Raw genomic sequence first — 18,955 nt, 5'->3', positions numbered from 1 at the left:
GGACAAAAAAAAGTAATGGAACTGACCAACAAGTTTGGAAACAAACTCATGTATATCCCTAATAGAATTTGAGAATAACACTGCTTTTTCATACCACTGGGAAATCTATATGTTATTCAGTAAACTTTCTTGGCACAATACATTACCTATTTGGGGAAAAAAACATAAATTAAATTCCTACCCCACACTACACACAAATCTGAAACCTTATAAGTATTAATGATTTAAACATATAAAATCTACAAAAAGAAGTCCAAAAAGATTAAGCCATCACACAGTAGGCATAAATACCAGTCTTTTTATATCAGTCTTTTCTGAAAGAGATTTTATTTTTTATTTTTACTCGTTTTAACATTAAAGTAGAATATTTTACATTGAATGTTATCAAAGCCAGAATCCATCAAAAGGATGGTTCATTGATAAAACCATGTAAAATTTAAAATGTCTACAAGGCAAAAGACATCATATGCAAAGGTAAATGATAAATGGCATCTTTTTAAATTTTAAAGTATATGCAAATAGTTATAGATAGGATTAATAACCTTGAATCAGAACAGTCTGATATAAAATTAATAAGCTGGAGCTAGAGGGAAGATGGCAGAGTAAGAAGCACCAGGAATCTGTCTCCCCACCTAGACAACAACTGGCCTGATAGAATCTGTCTAATGTTAAGTATTATACAACTCTGGAGTCTATTAAAGAGGAAGGTTTCCAGGGGAAAGCTTCATTGTAAACTGTGGTTAATTTGGGTCAACTTCAGCTCTTCGCACAGTAGCCTCCCCACACCCTATCCCCAACCCTGTGGCAGGCAGCTGGGCATACGCTCCTAGAGCAGCTTGCACATAGCTTGTGAGAGTCAGGGTGGGCAATAAAGACCCTCTCCTCCAAATACCAGAATCTGTGCTCTGATTGCTGGTTCTGGTCACAGAGGTACAGACTCAGAGGCAGACAGCCATTGTTGCAGTGCCTCTCCCTCCAGATGAAGTGACCTCCAGGGAATTTAAAAGGCTAGTCCTTGTCTCCCTTTTTGAAGACAGACATTTAAGGAGATATACAAATGGCCAAAACGCACATGAAAAGATACTCGACAGCATAATCATTAAGAAATGAAAACTGAAATCACAAGATACCACCTCATACCCATTAGGATGGCTATTACCAAACAAAAAACAAAATAACAAGTGTTGATGAGGTTGTGGAGAAATTGGAACCTTTGTGCACTATTACTGGGAATTTAAAATGGTGTAGCTGTAATGGAAAAGAGTACACTGGTTCTTCAAAAAATTAAAAACAGAATTACCATATAATCCAGCAATTTCACTTCTGGGTACCCAAAAGAATTGAAACAGATATTTGTACACCTGTGTTCATAGCAGCATTATGCGTAATAACCAAAAGTTGGAAACAACTCAAGTTGCTTCAAACCATTCAATGTATAAATGGATAAACAAAATGTGATATATACATACAATGGAATATTATTCAGCCTTAAAAAGAAATTCTGACGCATGCTACAACATGGTTGAACCTTGAGGACATCATGCTAAGTGAAATAGGCCTGTCAGGAAAGAAAGAAAAAATGTGTGATTCCACTTATAAGAGGTACCTAGAGTAGTCAAATTCATAGGGACAGAACTAGGAATGGTGGTTGCCAAGGGCCAGGTGGAAGGAAACAAGGAGTTAGTGTTTAATGAGCACAGAGTTTCAGTTTCTCAAGATGAAAAGGATTTTGCAGATGGATGGTAGTCATAGTTATACAATGTAAATATACTTAAAGCTACTGAAATGTACCATTAAAAATGTTTAAGATGGTAAATTTTACATTGTGTATTTTACCGAAATTTTTTAAAATGTACATGTAGGGCTTCCCTGGTGGCGCAGTGGTTGAGAGTCCGCCTGCCAATGTAGGGGACACGGGTTCGTGCCCCGGTCCGGGAAGATCCCACATGCCGCGGAACGGCTGGGCCAGTGAGCCATGGCTGCTGAGCCTGTGCGTCCAGAGCCTGTGCTCCGCAACGGCAGAGGCCGCAACAGTGAGAGGCCCGCGTACCACAAAAAAAAAAAAAAAAAGTACATGTATATTTATTTATAGCAGCATTATTTATTATAGCCCCAAACTGGAAATAACCCAGGTGCCTTTCAATGGATAAATGATTAAACAAACAGTGGTACATCCACTGTTTCGCAATAAGATGGTACAAGCTATTGATAAGAACAACCACCTGGATGAATCTCAAGAGAATTATACTACGTGATAAAAAAGCCAATTCCCAAAAACTCATATCCTATATGATACCATTTATATAACATTTTTGAAATGACAAAATTATACAAACGGAGAATAGATTAGCACTGCCAGGTGTCAAGGAAGGGGTGAAGGTTGGAGGTGAGTAGGTGAGACTATAAAAGGGCAACATGAGATATCCCTGTGGTGATAAAAGTGTTGTGTATCTTGACTGTCAATACTATCCTGAATGTGATATTGTACTGTAGTTTGGCAAGATGTTCCCATTGATGGAAACTGGGCAAAGGGTACATGGAATCTCTCTGTTGTATTTCTTAAGATTGCATGTGAATTTATAAGTACTTCAAAATAAAAAATTTGAAACAGCATAACTGGCCATATTAACTAGCCATATGAAATTAAGTGTTGATATATCATATACCAGTTATGATAAAACTCTACAATTACAAAGTATGTTTAATATCATGTTGTCTTTCAAAGTACCTTACACAAAGGCAGAAAAACTGTAAGAACACAATCTAGCCAACAGAAAAGAAGAAAATAGGATTCCTTGTGGTGGAATCATGCCCATAAATTGAAAGAATAGAATAACATCCTTAATCTACTCATTACTTAATTTAAAGATGTATCCCAGGTCCAATCAAAGCATAAAACAGCTGAAAATTAAGGAATAGATGGTAGCAACTTTGTAGCACAAACTATTTAAGGTTGTCCTTTACCAAAGGAAAACAAAATTACTTTCAATTTCAACTTTAATGAATTTTCTGGAAGAATTCAAAAGAATGTACACATTCCATCTCAGACATTCTGAAAACTGAATGCGCATTGAAATTACCTACAAAACTTTAAAAACTACAGATGCCTGGGTCCCATCTACAGAGTTGCTGTTTTCATTGATTTTGAGTGCAGCCAGGGCTTCTGAATTTTTCAAAGCTCCCCAGTGACTCTGATGTGCAGCCAAAGTAGAAAACCACTGCTCTACTGGTTACACCTAACTCCAGATACGATCAATCACTAAAATCATCTTATTAGTCAGTGCTAAAGAGCTAAGCCTATTAAATTCTGATGAAATCACATCACCAAGATCATTTTCACATCCAACATATTAATGACAGTGAGAATGATATTAATAGTCAACATCTGAGTGTTTCTATGCCCCCAAAATTGGAGTAAGAATTCTTGATACATTACCTCAAGGAATCACAACGCCTCCATGAGAAAAGTGTCTTGGAGGTAACTTGCCCCTGGTCACATAAAGGCCTCTAAAGTCTGTGCTCTGAGCTACTATGTGTTCATCAATGGTACCAACTATACAAAGACAGACTTCTCAAAAGTAGACAGCAAACCTCTTAGGAATCTGGCAATAGCCAGCAAAACAGTAAATGCACATCCTCTATGAGTCAGCAATTCTACTTCCAACTATCTACCCCAATAGAACACGTATATATTAAGTGATGTGTACAAGAATATTCATGGAATTATCAATGTTAATGGCAAAATCTAGAATCAACCTGAATGCCTATCAATAAAGAAACAGCTAAATAAATATGGTAAAATGCTATTCAACAGTTTAAAAATTAATTCATCTATATATATCAACATGGACAGATTTCAAAATACATCTTGCTGCATTACAAAAAATATTTTTAAAAGCCATGTTATAATACTACTTATCTACAAACTTACTAAAGATACTACAGTATGATACCATTTATCTACTTAAAACAGAATACTATATATTCTTTTCTAACTATATACGTTGGAATACTATATATTCCAACATTTCTGTTGGAACAGAGAGAAGCAAATCAAACAAGTAACTGTGGTTATCAGACTGAGCAGGAGTCTGGGATTGGGAATGGGAGTAAAAAGGAAGACCAGGTTTATGTAAAATGCTTCAATATTTAAGAAGATAACTTATTCCTCTGCCACACAATTAAAAAGTAATAAATACAATGGTTAGATACATTTATTAATTTATATTATTTTTATTATATTTGTTAATAGTACACATTTACAAAACATCAGTTCCAGCTCCTGGTAATGAAAGAATAGCTTATATGAGACTAACCTACAGACCAATAATAATTACAAACTCTGGGCAGAAGTTTTAAACTAAAAAAAAAAAAAAAATGCCTATTTGAAGGCAAGTGACGAAAAGCTGGCAGAAATAGGAGAGGATTCAACCACTGAAAGAAAAGAAACATACTGGGTGAGATCCAAATTCAAACAGCTTCCACCATGAGGCACTCCCCACTCTGTGAGATACACAGAAAATAGAGCTCAGGTAGAAAACTACAGTCTTATTGGCCTGAGATGAAGGAGTCTGGGGCTACTGAAGCCACTGGAAAGTAAGGGAGGAATCCTGGAAAGGAGAAATCCACAAAAAAAGAAGCCCAAAAATCTATGTAAAAGTCCCCTCAAATCCTGAATGAGTCCTTGACTGTTCATACAGGATGCAAGATTCCGTAAAGTCCACGGAGGAAAATAACAGCTGAAAAGTGAACAGATGTTTTAGTAAATACCCACTGTAGAAGAGACAAAATTTCAAGTTTGAGACTTTCCACTGAAACCCCAGAAAGGCCATATCTCAGGAATAAAGACCACAAACTAGTATTAAGAGACAACTCTAGGATTAAGAAAAAAACTGAAATAGACTCACTTTAACAAAGCCAAAAACCAGGCTGTGACAATATCAAGGTGAACTGCAAATAATTTAATTACATGTTAGAACAAACTCAACATCATTCAAAGTATGATAACAAATCATAGTCACAAGGTGTAATTTTTAAAAAAAAAAATTGAGACATGCAACTAAACAGGAAAGTGTGACCAAGGTCAAGAAAAAAAAAAATCTATCAATAGAAACTGACCCACAGATTACCTAGATTTTAGAATTAGCAGTCAAAGATTTCAAAATAACAATGATAAATATGCCAACAATGGATATAATGGGTGAAGACATGGGAAATTCAAGACAAAGATGAAGGCTGTTTTTTAATGGAAACTTTAAAACTGAAAACATAATATTTTATATTTTTTAAATCATAACATCAGATTAATATCAAATTAGATACTGCAGGAGGAAAGATCAATAAACTCAAAGACCAATTCAACAGAAATCAAACAAATAGAAGTGTGATGGTTAATTTTATTTGACAACTTGTCTGGGCCAGAGAGTGCCCAGATATTGGTCAAGCTTTATTCTAGGTATGTCTGTGAGGGTATGTTTGATAAGGTTGAGATTTACATTTAAATTGATAGACGGAGTAAAGCAGATTGCCCTCCCTTTGTAAATGGACCTCATCCAATCAGCTCAAGGCCTTAATACAACAAATATGCAGACTCTCCCACAGTAAGAGAAAATTCCTCTTGCCTGACTGCCTTTCAACTAGAACATCAACTTTTTCCTGCCTTCATACTTGATCTGAAACATTAGCTGTTCCTGGGTCTCAAGCCTGCCAGCCTTCACACTGGAACTATACAATTGACCCTCCCAGTTTTCAGGCCTTTGAACTTGGATTGAAACTACCCCATTGGCTCTCCTGGTCTCCAGCTTGCTGACTGACCCTGCATATCTTGGGACTTGTCAGCCTCCATAATTGCTTGTCAGCCTCCATGATTGCCAATTCTTTATAATATCTCTTTAGATAGACAGATGATAGATAGATAGGTATCTTATTGGTTCTGTCTCTATGGAGAGTCCTGACTAATACAGAAAGCACCGAGAACGAAGACTGAAAAAAATCAGAGCCTCAGGAACACATGACAGTATCAAATGTTTTAATATAAGTGAAATTGAAGTCCTAGAAACAGATGAGGGAGAGCATGAAGCAGAGAGTCCAATAGTTTTCCTAATTTGATTAAAAACTGAACCCTCACATTCAACACGCACAATAAAACTAGCACAAAGGAAACCATACCTAGGTGAAAACAAATAGAACAATTTTTTAAAACAGAGAAAAAAGAAGACACATTACACACAAGGAAGCAATAATGATCATGTCTAACTTCCTAGCAGAAACAATGGAATCCAAAATATAATGGAATAACATCTTTAAAAGTGCTAAAAGGATACAATGGAATATTATTCAGCTATAAGAAGGAAATTCTGATACATGCTACAACATAGATGAAAACATGCTAAGTGAAATAATACAAATGACAAATATTACGTGATTCCACTTAGAGGAGGGACCTAGAACAGGCAAATTCATAGACAAAGAAAGCAGAATAAAGGTTACCAGGGACAGGAAGAGGGGGATGGGTAATCACTGTTTAATGGGTACAGAGTTTGTTTGGGCTGAGGAAAAAATAGAAATGGACGGTGGCGATGGTTAATCAACACTATGAATGTATTTAGTACCACTGAATTATACACTTAAAAATTGTTTAAATGGGGGCTTCCCTGGTGGGGCAGTGGTTGAGAGTCCGCCTGCCGATGCAGGGGACACAGGTTCATGCCCCGGTCCGGGAAGATCCCACATGCCGCGGAGCGGCTGGGCCCGTGAGCCATTGCTGAGACTGCACGTCCGGAGCCTGTGCTCCGCAACGGGAGAGACCACAACAGTGAGAGGCCCGCGTACCGCAAAAAAAAAAAAAAAATTGTTAAAACGGTAAATTTTATGTTATGAATATTTTACCACAGTAAAAAAAAAAGAAAAAAAGTGCTAAAAGGAAAAAACCTGCCAACCTAGAAGTCTATATCCAACAAAAATGTCTTTTCAAAGTAAAAGCAAAATAAGGATGTTTTTCAGATAATGAAAGCTGAGAAAAGTTTTCACCACTACATCTACCACATTACCAGAAAATATGTAGCATTCCAGGCTGAAGGAAAAGATGCCAGAAAGAAATTCAAATCTACATATAGGAATGAAATATGTAAGTACATGTGAAAATGTGTAATAAACTTAGAATAAACCTTAGAAAGACATTCTAAAAGCTGAAGGGGAATAAAAACCTACAAATTATGCCCCCCAAAAGGTAATCAAGTATAAAACATTATCATTAACCAGCACCAACATACCATTTTATTTCTACTGAGGATTAAACAAATGGCTGAGTATAAGATGGTATTTAAATTTTTTTAATCTAAATAATAGTTATAATTTCTCCTTTTAAATTCCCCATAGCTCAGAACCATTCTTTTTTGGAAAAAAAAGAATATATCACTTAACTTTCAAACACTTTATTCACAGAACATTTCTTGTTGATTGGTTATATAAGTCATAAAAAAAATCTATGGCACAATATATTTTTCTTATTACAAGTATAAAAAATAGTCAAAAATAATTTTGCCAACCTGAAAAAAAACTAGTACTATTTTCTAACACATTTTTATATAAATGTTCTAAAGTAAAAATGGCAGACTGAATGTATGAATTCATCTCCATGCCCTACTAAAACTTTACCAAAAAGAAATTTAAGTGGGGGAAAAGACTGACATACACAAGGGGTGATTATAATGAGAAGGGAGATACCAACAGTTTTAGAACATAGAAAGCAAGTGGACAAACAGTAACTAATTGAGCAGAGGAAGATGAACCCCAATGCCCACTAGCCAAGACATCACAAAGCAAACTAATCTCGGCCAAAGTAAACTAATTCCTGCCAAAGAAACATCAAGAGAGCTCAAAGTAGAAAGCACCTGGTGTCTCTGAAAGCCAGGTTGAGACTAAAAACAGGAGAATGGGCAGAAAATTCAATAAGGAACATGTAGATGCCCAAATCCCCTCCTTGTGCTTGCAGAAAACGTGGAGAGGCTGAACTAGATCGGCACCAAATTAGCAGACACCAAGCACATCTGGGAGCAGGTACGGGGCTCTACCTAAAACCGAGTTTGATGTAAAAGTCTGATAAGGGCACTGTGACACCTCCAGCCCCTTCCCTTGTTCTGTACCAGAATACTGGCTATTGCCTTGCCAGAGCTGGGAAGATTTCTCTGTCTAATCCAAAAGAAAATGTGTAGAAAAATGATCAATGCCTCCCCTCTTGAGGTCAAACAGACCTGCCCTCACACACAAAGCTGCCAACAGGTCTTTAGGTAACTCACTCATGAATATGAAAACTGCAGAGGGTCACTAGATAGTTGAGGAAATTAACTAACATGTATTAGGGTCTGAAACAAATACAAAGACAGAGGAAGCAGAAACAGTGGATAAGAACAAGTTTTAAACCATAATATCCTAAGAGAGAGAGTAAAAATACTGAGTTCATGAAACAAAACCCCATGTTTTAAAAGTATTAATCATAGATGAATCTCTAGAAATTAAAAATATGAAAACCAAAATTATAAATTCATTAGAAGTAGATTTGGAAGATAAAATTGAAGAAACTTCCCAGAAAGCAGGACAAAAGACAGAGATTTTTAAAAGGAGAAAAAGTCACTTTTGAAAACGATACATGGGATTAGAGTACAAGATCCAACATCTAATTGAAAGAAATTAGAAAAATATAACAAAGGAGAGATAGGGGGAGAGATTATTACACAAATTTTTTTTAATTTCCCCAAAGCACATCGATTTCCAGATGGAGAGTCCAAAAGAGTACCCAGTACAATAAGTAAAAAAAGACCTATCCCAAGATATCATTGAGGTAATAAGACCACTGAAATAAGAACTTCCTTCCAAAGAGGCAAAAGATACCACAAAAAACTGGGAATCAAAGTGCCAGCAGACTGCATAATAGCAAGACTGGAAATTAGAAGACAGAGCAATTTCTTCAGAAACCTAAGCGAAAGTGATTTCCCACCTTCCATATATCAAATGAGGGAGTAAAACAAGAAAAAAAAAAAAAGACATTCGGAAACAGACAATTTGATACTGGAGAGAGGAAAAGGGAATTCCAAAGTGATGGGGAGGTGAAGACCAGATGACAGCTGCACAGCAGGCCTACTGAGCGCCCACTCTAGACCCAGGTTGCCAGGTGGCCTGCCTCCAAGGAAAAACAAGATGGAATTGGCAGATGAGCTGATTTGTGTGCCTGATATAAGAGCTCCACAGCAAGTTCCACTGGGCAGACTCTAAGGCAGCATTAGTGGTGGCGAGTGTGAGGCTCCAGGACTCTCACACTCCCGGCCTCCCTGCACACACACATTTCTCCTCCCTCCAGCCTCTCAAAATTACAACTTGCAGCAGTATGCAGTTCATTCTGAATATAATGTTACTAAGAGCTGGTCCTTATTAGACACTTGCTATGATAAATAGTCATCTCTTTTTTATACAACTTGGTTTCCTTGGAGCTAATGATTCCTCACTTTTTCATTTGATTATTTAAATTACATTCATAGATTACTTGATAAAAATTTAAAAAACAAGTAGTATATGTTTTTACTATTTGTTTTATGCATAAACATGTAGCCAAGATTTCTTTTTTAAGACAGACATATAAAACACACATATATACATATTTATAACCTCATTTTTCACTTTTTTAAGTCATTATTAGATTTAATCATTATCAGTCTTTATAACAATTTCCAGTTACTTCATAACATTTCATTATAAGACTATGTGATAGTTTACTCATGTTCCTCTTGTGTTGGACACAAGTCTTTTTCAAATTTTTTAATAATCTTTCTTTATGTTTTTCTTTTCTTCCCCTTTTTTTAGTTGATGTATAATATTATATAAGTCACAGGTATACAATATAGTGATTTCACAATTTTTTAAAGGTTATACTCCATTTATAGTTACTATAAAAATTGGCTATATTCCCTGTGTTATACAATATATCCTTGTAGTTTATTTTATATATAATAGAATTTTTTTTTACATTCTTAATAATGCTCACTGAGTACCCTTCTACATAAATCTATGTCTATATCTCTGATGACAAGTTCCAAGATGCAGAATGGGTTTAAGTCTTTTGATTTATACTACTTAGCTGTCCTCCAAAACTTCTGCCAATCTACATTTGTACCTACAATGTATTATGTTCATTTTACCACACACTTACCAGCAGTAATACAATATTTTTTAACTCTTTCACCAAGTGAGCAGGAACAGATTTAACATGTATTGACCTTAATTTGAATGTCCCTATTAGTTATGTTATATTATCTATTTATGACTTTTGACCCTTTTCTATTGGGGTATCACATGTATTCGTGTGACTTTTAATCTGGCAAAACTTGCATATGTATCCCATTGTCATAGTTATGATAAATGTTTTTTCAGTCTTAACTCTTCTGCAGTCACACGTTTGTTCTTCCTTCTCATACACCTGGTACCTAGATAGGCCTTCCTTAGCTCAAAGTTGTGTAAATGTTGACCTATGTTTTCTTCTCTCTCTCTGAGTGGCTGGTATTATGGTTTTATTGTTAGTAATTATTTTAAGTAGCCTAAAAGGGATCCTTTAACAATACTTCTATAAAAGCATGAGCAAGGACTTCCCTGGCGGCGCAGTGGTTAAGAATCTGCCTGCCAATGCAGAGGACATGCGTTCGATCCCTGGTCCGGGAAGATCCCACATGCCCCGGAGCAACTAAGACTATGAGCCACAACTACTGAGCCTGCGTGCTGCAACTACTGAAGCACGCGCACCTAGAACCCGTGCTCCGCAACAAGAGAAGACACCACAATGAGAAGCCTGCGCACCGCAATGAAGAGTAGCCCCCACTCGCCCCAACTAGAGAAAGCCCACGCACAGCAACGAAGGCCCAATGCAGCAAAAAATTTTTTTAAAAGCGTGAGAAAGCAGGAGTGGGGGGACCTCAAGAATATAAAGGTGGCTTAAAATCAAATAACTTTCTATTTATCTTTTAACTAAAATATTTCAACATACAAGCTTTATTCCTTAAATATAGGTACTATATGGATCAAAAGCAATGTAACACTTTCAGGTATATATGCTAATACAGCTTAATTTTGAAAAGTTTTACTTACTTGTGGTCATGATGTTAGGAGGGCAAGAGGGTATTCCATGATCTACTGCCCATCTGTAGGCTCCTTCTCCAACTAAAAAGCTAACAACAGAAAAATTACTCTTTTAAAAATTCATAGTGTCATCTTCTCCTACATATTCAATAAAGTAATATAAGTAATATAGTAAGGCAACTGAAAAAATTTTGCAATACCTCAAAATGGCTACATGCCTAAAAAATTCTTTTAATTTTTCCCCAAGTTAGAAATTTTACAACTGGAAATGGTACAATATCATTTGCAATAACTAACCAGTAAAAATTGGCAAAATGCAACATAAGAAGTAAAAATAGTTGATTTCCCAGTGGAAAATACTAAGATTTATCTTGGATCAACTGTCGTTCTCAGTTTATGTACAAGATCTATTTCATCAGATTAAGAGTCAAAGCTTAAGTGAATGTCTTCAGATTTAGTATTCTTGCCTAGTATAACACCTGGATCTACCCAAAATGAGTGGGGTACATCCAGAGATGCCCAAACACAATGATATGCACTTACATTTCTAAGCCTCGATGCAATAAAAATATATATATGGCTGTCAGAATCATTTTTACTGTGGTAAATAAAGCAGTGTGGTATGTCCCAAAAGTAATTTTTTTAAGTCCCAAGCTGCAAGTTTTAACATAACAAAGTGAATAAAAGGATACTGTTAGCTAACTGTAAAAGACTTCCTTTCAAAGATTTCAAATAGCATGCAGGATAATTAACCACCCCATTCCCTAACACAGTAATAGCAAGCAGTTACCATAATAATCAATCACTTCATCTCCTTCCACAGCCAACTTCTTAAAGCTCTCAGCCAGCTAGTAATGGATTCCTTGAACTAGTGCCTACTCATTAGTTTCCTGCTCCCTAGTTTTTGTTTCTGTTCCTCTAATCATTCCAACACTAAAAACTCAAAGTAATACATATTGAAGTCTTTAGATTTGATTGTTCATAAGAAGATCAATGATAGATTAGAAGAAGAAAGTCTAAGTTGATACTCAGAAACATATCCAAATGGTTCCAATGAGAAACAAATTGGTTAAGCCAATAGTTACTACTATTTTCCAGTATATATGAAGGTGAGAATGGAGGGAGCATTAAAAAAAGAGAGAAGAGGGAGAGAGCCAACAAGAATACCTCTTCAAACTTCCATTTTTAAAAAAAAATCTAAAGGACTCCAAAAATAGAAAAGTTCCTCCTATTCCTGTACCAAATGAAGACCACTGCAAAGAAACTGCAAAGAAAAGCTGTCACATAAAGGAAAATGGAAGAATAACTGAGGTAGGAACTTGGATGCAAGTTGAGCTGTCCCGACAGCATTTGTAGCACTTCCTTCTGCTAGAAAAAGACTTTGATATAAGAAATAAACTCGCTTCATGTGAAGACGTAAAAGAGATGCTGAAGTATTAAATTAAATGATCAGGACAGAAGTTTGGAGCTGAATCTAGTATTCTCAGCACTCCCGTTCGTCATTTGGGGTTCTATCCCAGCATCTGGAATTGAAAGTATTTTATAACATAAGCTTAGTTTTATTTTTCATTTCTTAATCATTCATAGGTTTGATTCTAAATAAAATTAGTTTGCAGTTGTCTGCTATGCAAGGTTTTAAATACATTAGGCGTTGTACAATATTCACAGGAAGGTGAATATTTGATGCCGTCTTACGGATAAGAATTTTGAGATCTTGACCTTTCCTTACTACCAAAAATTACTTGTCCAGTAGTTTGACATCACACAAAATGGCATATAACTGCTTTTGAAATCATTTTAAAATGCTAAAAAGCTACGTGAGCTTTCGCTAAAAACTATACTATCAAGAATGAAAAATCTCTTCCCAGAACACTGAATGCAGCACCAGTTCAAATTTTTCTCAAATATTCTTCTGACTCTCCAAGGAGAAAGCTTTCACAGAAATTTCACCTCAATTCACTAGAAAAATCCATCGACTCCACCTTGTTAACACATCTGGAATCTGACCACTTCTCGCCACCGCCCTGGTCTGAGCTGCCATCATCTACTACCTACAGTGTTGAAATGGCCTCATCACTTCCATGCTCACCTTGCTCTGTCCCCTGCCCCAGTCTAATCTCAACACATCAGCCAGTGACATCCTTGTAAAACACAAGTCAGGTAATGACATTTCTCTTCTCAAAATCCTGCGAAACCCCTCATGAGGACTCTAGCATGAAAACTGGAGCCTTCACCAGGATCTCCAGGCTCCCAAGTGATCTGGTCTTCTCTGCTCCCTCCTCCCCTCATCTCTTCTTCCTCTTGCCCCCTTGCTTACTCTGCTCCAGCCTCTTACAAAACACCAACATGCCAAGGGGACTCCTGCCTCAGGGCCTTCACCCTGACTGTTCCCTGTCAGGATCTTCCTTATTTCCCAAATGGCAAATTTTCCCATCTGTTTAAATACATCTCCCTGATGAGGCCAATTTAAAACTGTACCCAACACACTGCTCCTCTACCCAGTACTCCCAATGCCTCTCATTCTTTTTTACATTTTTTCTTTTTTTCTACCTTCTCACATACCACATAACTTTATCACTGATGATATTATCTGTTGTTTATATCTATCTCCCTCAAATAAACTGCAAGCTTCACAACAACAGGGATCTTTGTTTTTCATTGATATCCATGTATGCTAAGCATTTAGAACAGTGCCTGAAGCACACTAAGCATTAGAAAAACATTGGCAAGATATTCAACAATAAGCTAGGGTGTCAAAATTCTCTAAAGGACAGCATTTTCCTTGTGTTACGCTCTCCTTAATTTACACTAAAGCAAGTCTAAAGTGTTAAGAAACAAAAGCAACACTACTGAGACCAGCACTGAGTGGGATTATTAAAACCTTCAACAAGCTGAGCTATTGAAGTGCCAGCATAGCCAAACACCTGAAAACACAGTGAGGTCAATTAACAGTTTCATGGATGGGAAATTTTCAAAAACCATGACACTATGTAGTCAGTCTAAAAATGTGCAATTTAGTGATTCAGAAAGCTCTCAAAACTGCTTAAAATGCATTATGCTGGATAAGAAAGATATAGGAGAAAATGACAGCTGCCTCTTTGGACTTAAAAATGGATTTCTATATATTTTACCTATTACTTCTTTATCATAAATGCACAGAACTGAAGAAAGACCACCAATTTGGTGGCTACTGATTATTTAAAGCTTACAAACACATAAAGTGCAAATAAGGGAGAACCTGCTGTATGTGGAAATAACACGTAATGACCAAATTAAATAATAAGGATTTAACTCTTCTTAAAATTTTTATTACAAAAATTTTCAAACATATACATTACAGAGAATAGTATAATGAACCCAAAGGATCATCACCCATTTTCATCAATTGTTAATACATTGCTAATCTCATTAATTTATATTCCCACCCAGATTATTTTGAAGCAAATCTCAGATATCATATAACTTCAAATATAAATATTTTAGCATGCATCTCAAAAAATAACTTTTTTAAAAAACATAACCACAACATAACCAATTGACACCTAAAAAAATTAACAATAAATCCTTAGAATCAAAATAGTTTATTCAATCGATGTTCACATTTCCCTGATTGTCTCATAAAATTTTTGCTATTATTGTTATTTTTGCCTTTTAAACGATTTTGTTTGAAGGGGAACCCAACTAACCCATCCATACCTCCTGATTAGTTGATAGCTCTCTTATGTTTCTTTTAGTCTATAGGTTTTTAAATTTTCTTTTCACATTCATACAACAAAGGTACTAAAATCAATGAATTTATGAAATACAATAGGTTAAATAGTATTTTTAAATAAACAATGTACCAAAAATTAAATTTGCATCTCAAAAAATCTGAGGGTCTAAGGAGCAATAATGCTTTTCTAGCTTTCCCTTTTTCACCAAAAGAAACATAATTTCCAAAAATTATAACTTATTCTACAACATATTAGGGTAGCAGTCAGCAATTTTTTTTCTGTAGAGGGCCCGATAGTAAACAGTTTGGGCTTTCTGACCAGATGTCTCTGCTGCAACAACTCAGTTTGGCCTCTGAGGAGCACAAGCATCCATAGACAATATGTACACAAATGGGTATGGCTGTGTTCCAATAAAACTTTATTTACAAAAAACAGGCAGTAGTCCAGATTTGGCCCACACACCATAGTTTGACAACCCCTGTTTTGGATGGTTGTGCCTATCAAAGTTGTACCCTATCAAAATGAAGGAGGAAAGAGTAAAAATAATAAGGAGTAAAAATAATAAGGAGTAAAAATAAATAAAATTTATTTACTTCTACAAATAAAATAAACGTAGGAAAATACGACACAGTTTATGATAGTAGGCCCACCAAATTTATGAGGATATCATATGCATGCTAAATATATTCTACTAATCTGACCAAACACCAATACTTAAATAATATATCATATCATGGTGGCAATAACCAGAAAATTAAAACATAAAAAATTATCAGCTAATAGAAATACCATTCTGCCTAAAGTTTTGCTGAGGGTTTTTGTAACAAAGCAGTAAGAGTTTATAAAATTCTAACAGAATTTAGATACAGCTGAAACAAATACACTCCCTGTCTTCCTCAAGGAGATATATAGACAGATGAACTTTTTATTTAAAGACTTCTTAGAAAACACCCAATGACTTGCTGCCCCCATAGAGTCACCTGCCTCTTCAACAGATGACACCAGAAGACCAGTTTCTAAGTCCTTTTGATAGTTTTTCTACCTCTATGCCTGGCATACAGGAAGTAAACAAAAAATATTTGCTGAATGAAGGAATGGGTAAGTGAATGAATAACTAAATGGGTGTAAACATTACTTCTTACTATTATAAAAGGATTCTACTCTATGGGTTCTAATCTGCTGCTTCTAATGTGATAAGGACAGACTCCATAAATTTTTAATAGCATAACAGTGTCAAGTATGGTACTCAGTTTCTTTGTTGGCAAAACGTATGTTACCCTCATAAATCATATAATGATTTTATGAGATAATACACACAAACCACATAAAACAATGCTTCTCACAGTGTACAAAGGCAATAAATTTTAGCTATTATCATTATAGAAATTAGATATCTAGACCTATTAGGGTTGTGTGTAAACAAGCTTAAAGTAAAAACATGATAAATTTGTTTTATTTATTTAGGATACTCAGGGAATTGGGTTTTTTTTTTAACTACTGCAGGTATACTGTGAACTTGCAGGTATGTGAGAGATTTATGCTTCTGGACAAGATGGAGTAACAGGGAATACATTTACACTCTTGCCTGAACCGATGGAAAAGAAAAATCAGATAAAATACAGAAAATGATAGTTTTCAGGCATTAGACAGTAGGTAGCATAGGACAGTGATCCTTAAAAGAGGAAACAAACAAGGTAAACCTTATGATTGCCCTAGTTTACTGCCTGGAGACTTTCCAGCCACAGCACAGGAACAGGAACTCAGGCAGAGCCCTGCAGCCTCTCTGAGTTGAAGACAGAGAGCTGGGCATCCAGAGAAGCCCAGGTGGCCGAGTTCACAGGGCAGAGAACCAGAGAGGAGACAGCTGTGCAGAGAAATGACTCAAGAAATCTACAGAGTCCGCCTATAGTCTTCAGCTGAGTACAGATCAGTGTACGTGTAAGATGAAATCATCCAAAGCCTGGGAAAGAATAACATGAAAAGTTTTAGAGGAAGCAATCCCCAAGTTCACACAGGGCCAGAAACAGCTCCTGTTCCCACCAAAGTAAAAAACCGCATTCTAGTTGCATCTGTTATAGTACTCAGAAAGGTTTTGCCCAACAGCAAAGCAAAATTAGCTCAAGGCTAAATGCTTCTCTAGTTGCATGTAACAAAGTATAAAGCAAGACCTGAAAGGATGAAATTGTCTCTAAATAAATTAACCGCATCCTAGAATTAAAATACAGAAATATCCAACACAAAATAAGGCAAAACTCACAATATCTGGAATCCAATAAAAAATTACCAAACATGCAAAGAAGCAGGAAAATGTAACCTATAATGAGAAAAATCATTCAATTGAAAACAACCCAGAAATGACAAAGATGACAGAATTAGGAAACAAAGATACTAAAACAGTTACTATAATTGTATTCATATACTCAAGAAGCTACAGGAAATATCAAACATGTTAAGTAGATACATAGAAGACATTTTTTTAAGGTGCAAACTGAACTTCTAGAGATTAAAAACTACAATGTCAGAAATGAAAAATAAACTGGATGGGATTAACAGGTGATTAGATATTGCCAAAAAATAATTAGTGAACTTGAAAACAGCAATGGAAATTATTCAAAATGAAACAAAGAGAAAAATGAATGGAAAAAGTAAACAAATTATCAGTGATCTGTAGGACCACTACAAGAGGTCAAATATGTGTAATTGGAATTCTGGAAGATAGAAGAGAAGGGGGGATCAGAAAAAAATATCTGAAGAAGTAATAGCCAAAAATTTTCCAAATTTGATGAACTATATATCCCTACATATTCAAGAAGCAAAATGAACCCACACCAAAGACATTACAAGAAAGCTACAGACCAATGTCTCTCATAAACATAGATGCAAAAATTCTTTACAAAATGTTAGCAAATTGGATCCAATAACATATAAAAAGGATAATGCATTATAACCAAGTGGAGTTTATCCTGGGAATACAACTGTTGCTTTAACAATCGAAAATCAACCAATCACTATATTAACTGACAAAATAAGGAAAATTATAAGATCATTGCAACAGATGCAGAAAAGCATTTGAAAAAGTACAATCCCCATTCCTATTAAAAACTCTCAGCAGGGAGTTTCTCAACACGATAAAGAGCATCTATGATAAACCTATAGCAGCCATCGTATCTAATGGTAAAAGAACAAATGCTTCCTCCCTAAGGCTACAAAACAAGGCAAGGATGTCTACTCTCACACTTTGATTTCACATTGCATAGGAGGTGCTAGCCAGTGTAATAAAGAAAAAGAAATTAACTAAAGGAGTTCACATTAGAAAGAAGAAGTATCTTTATTACTTAAAGAACTATCTTTATTCCCAGAAGACAGAACTATGTAGAAAATCTTATGGAATCTGTAAAAACAGTATGAGAACAAATGAATTTAGCAAATTCCTAAGCTAGAATATCAATATAATAAAATTAATATTTCTATATTGGCAAGGAACAACTGGTATTTGCCTTTTTAAAATATGCAATTTATCACATCAAAAAGAAACACTTAAGTATAAATTTGATAAAAACTGTACAAAATCTGTATACTGAAAATTATAAAACACTGTTCAGAGAGGTTAAAGAAGACCTTAAAAAATGGATAAGTTACAAATCTAATCAAAATTCCAGCAGGTTAGTCACAGAAATTGACAGACTAATTCTAAAATTCACATGAAAATGCAAAATGCCTAAAATGGTCCAAGCAATTTTGAAAACAAAAAATAAAGCTGAAGAACTATGTATGTGAGAAAATTAGATCACTAGTTCCAGACAATTGTAGGATCATTTTATGATATAATTTTAATACAGAGATGGCCATCACTTTTTCACATATATTTTATCTTTGTAAAATATAAAAATATTGCACATATCCCCTTTGACAATTGCCTCATCTTGTTCCCTCCTTTCTCCTTCCTAGAGGTAATTATGGTGAGTCTGGTAACCTTCTTTCCAGAACTTTTTTGTACATCTATGTACATGTTTATGTAGACTTAGAAAATCAGAGTGCCAGCATACCTCAGAGATATTGCAAGTTCAGTTCCAGACCACCACAATAAAGTGAATATTGCAATAAAGCAAGTCACACAAATT

At 35.4% G+C, this 18,955-nt stretch overlaps 1 protein-coding gene across 7 annotated transcripts in view; it reads right to left on the bottom strand.

Annotated features, from left to right (window-relative positions):
* TASP1 (taspase 1) overlaps positions 1-18,955 on the bottom strand; it is a 274,050-nt gene that overhangs the window by 202,373 nt on the left and 52,722 nt on the right. For all 7 annotated transcript variants that reach the window (XR_010935134.1, XM_067707466.1, XM_067707465.1 and 4 more), the window contains one exon: positions 11,131-11,210. Coding sequence is in view for 6 of the 7 variants with exons in the window: in XM_067707466.1 (XP_067563567.1) it covers positions 11,131-11,210 (80 nt within the window). In the remaining variant the exon portion in view is untranslated. The remainder of the gene's footprint in view (positions 1-11,130; positions 11,211-18,955) is intronic.

The sequence above is a fragment of the Pseudorca crassidens genome, chromosome 15 (genome assembly GCF_039906515.1).
Source record: "Pseudorca crassidens isolate mPseCra1 chromosome 15, mPseCra1.hap1, whole genome shotgun sequence".
NCBI lineage: Eukaryota > Metazoa > Chordata > Mammalia > Artiodactyla > Delphinidae > Pseudorca > Pseudorca crassidens.
The sequence above is the reverse complement of the archived record's forward strand: the minus strand, read 5'-3'. Positions and strand labels throughout refer to the sequence as shown.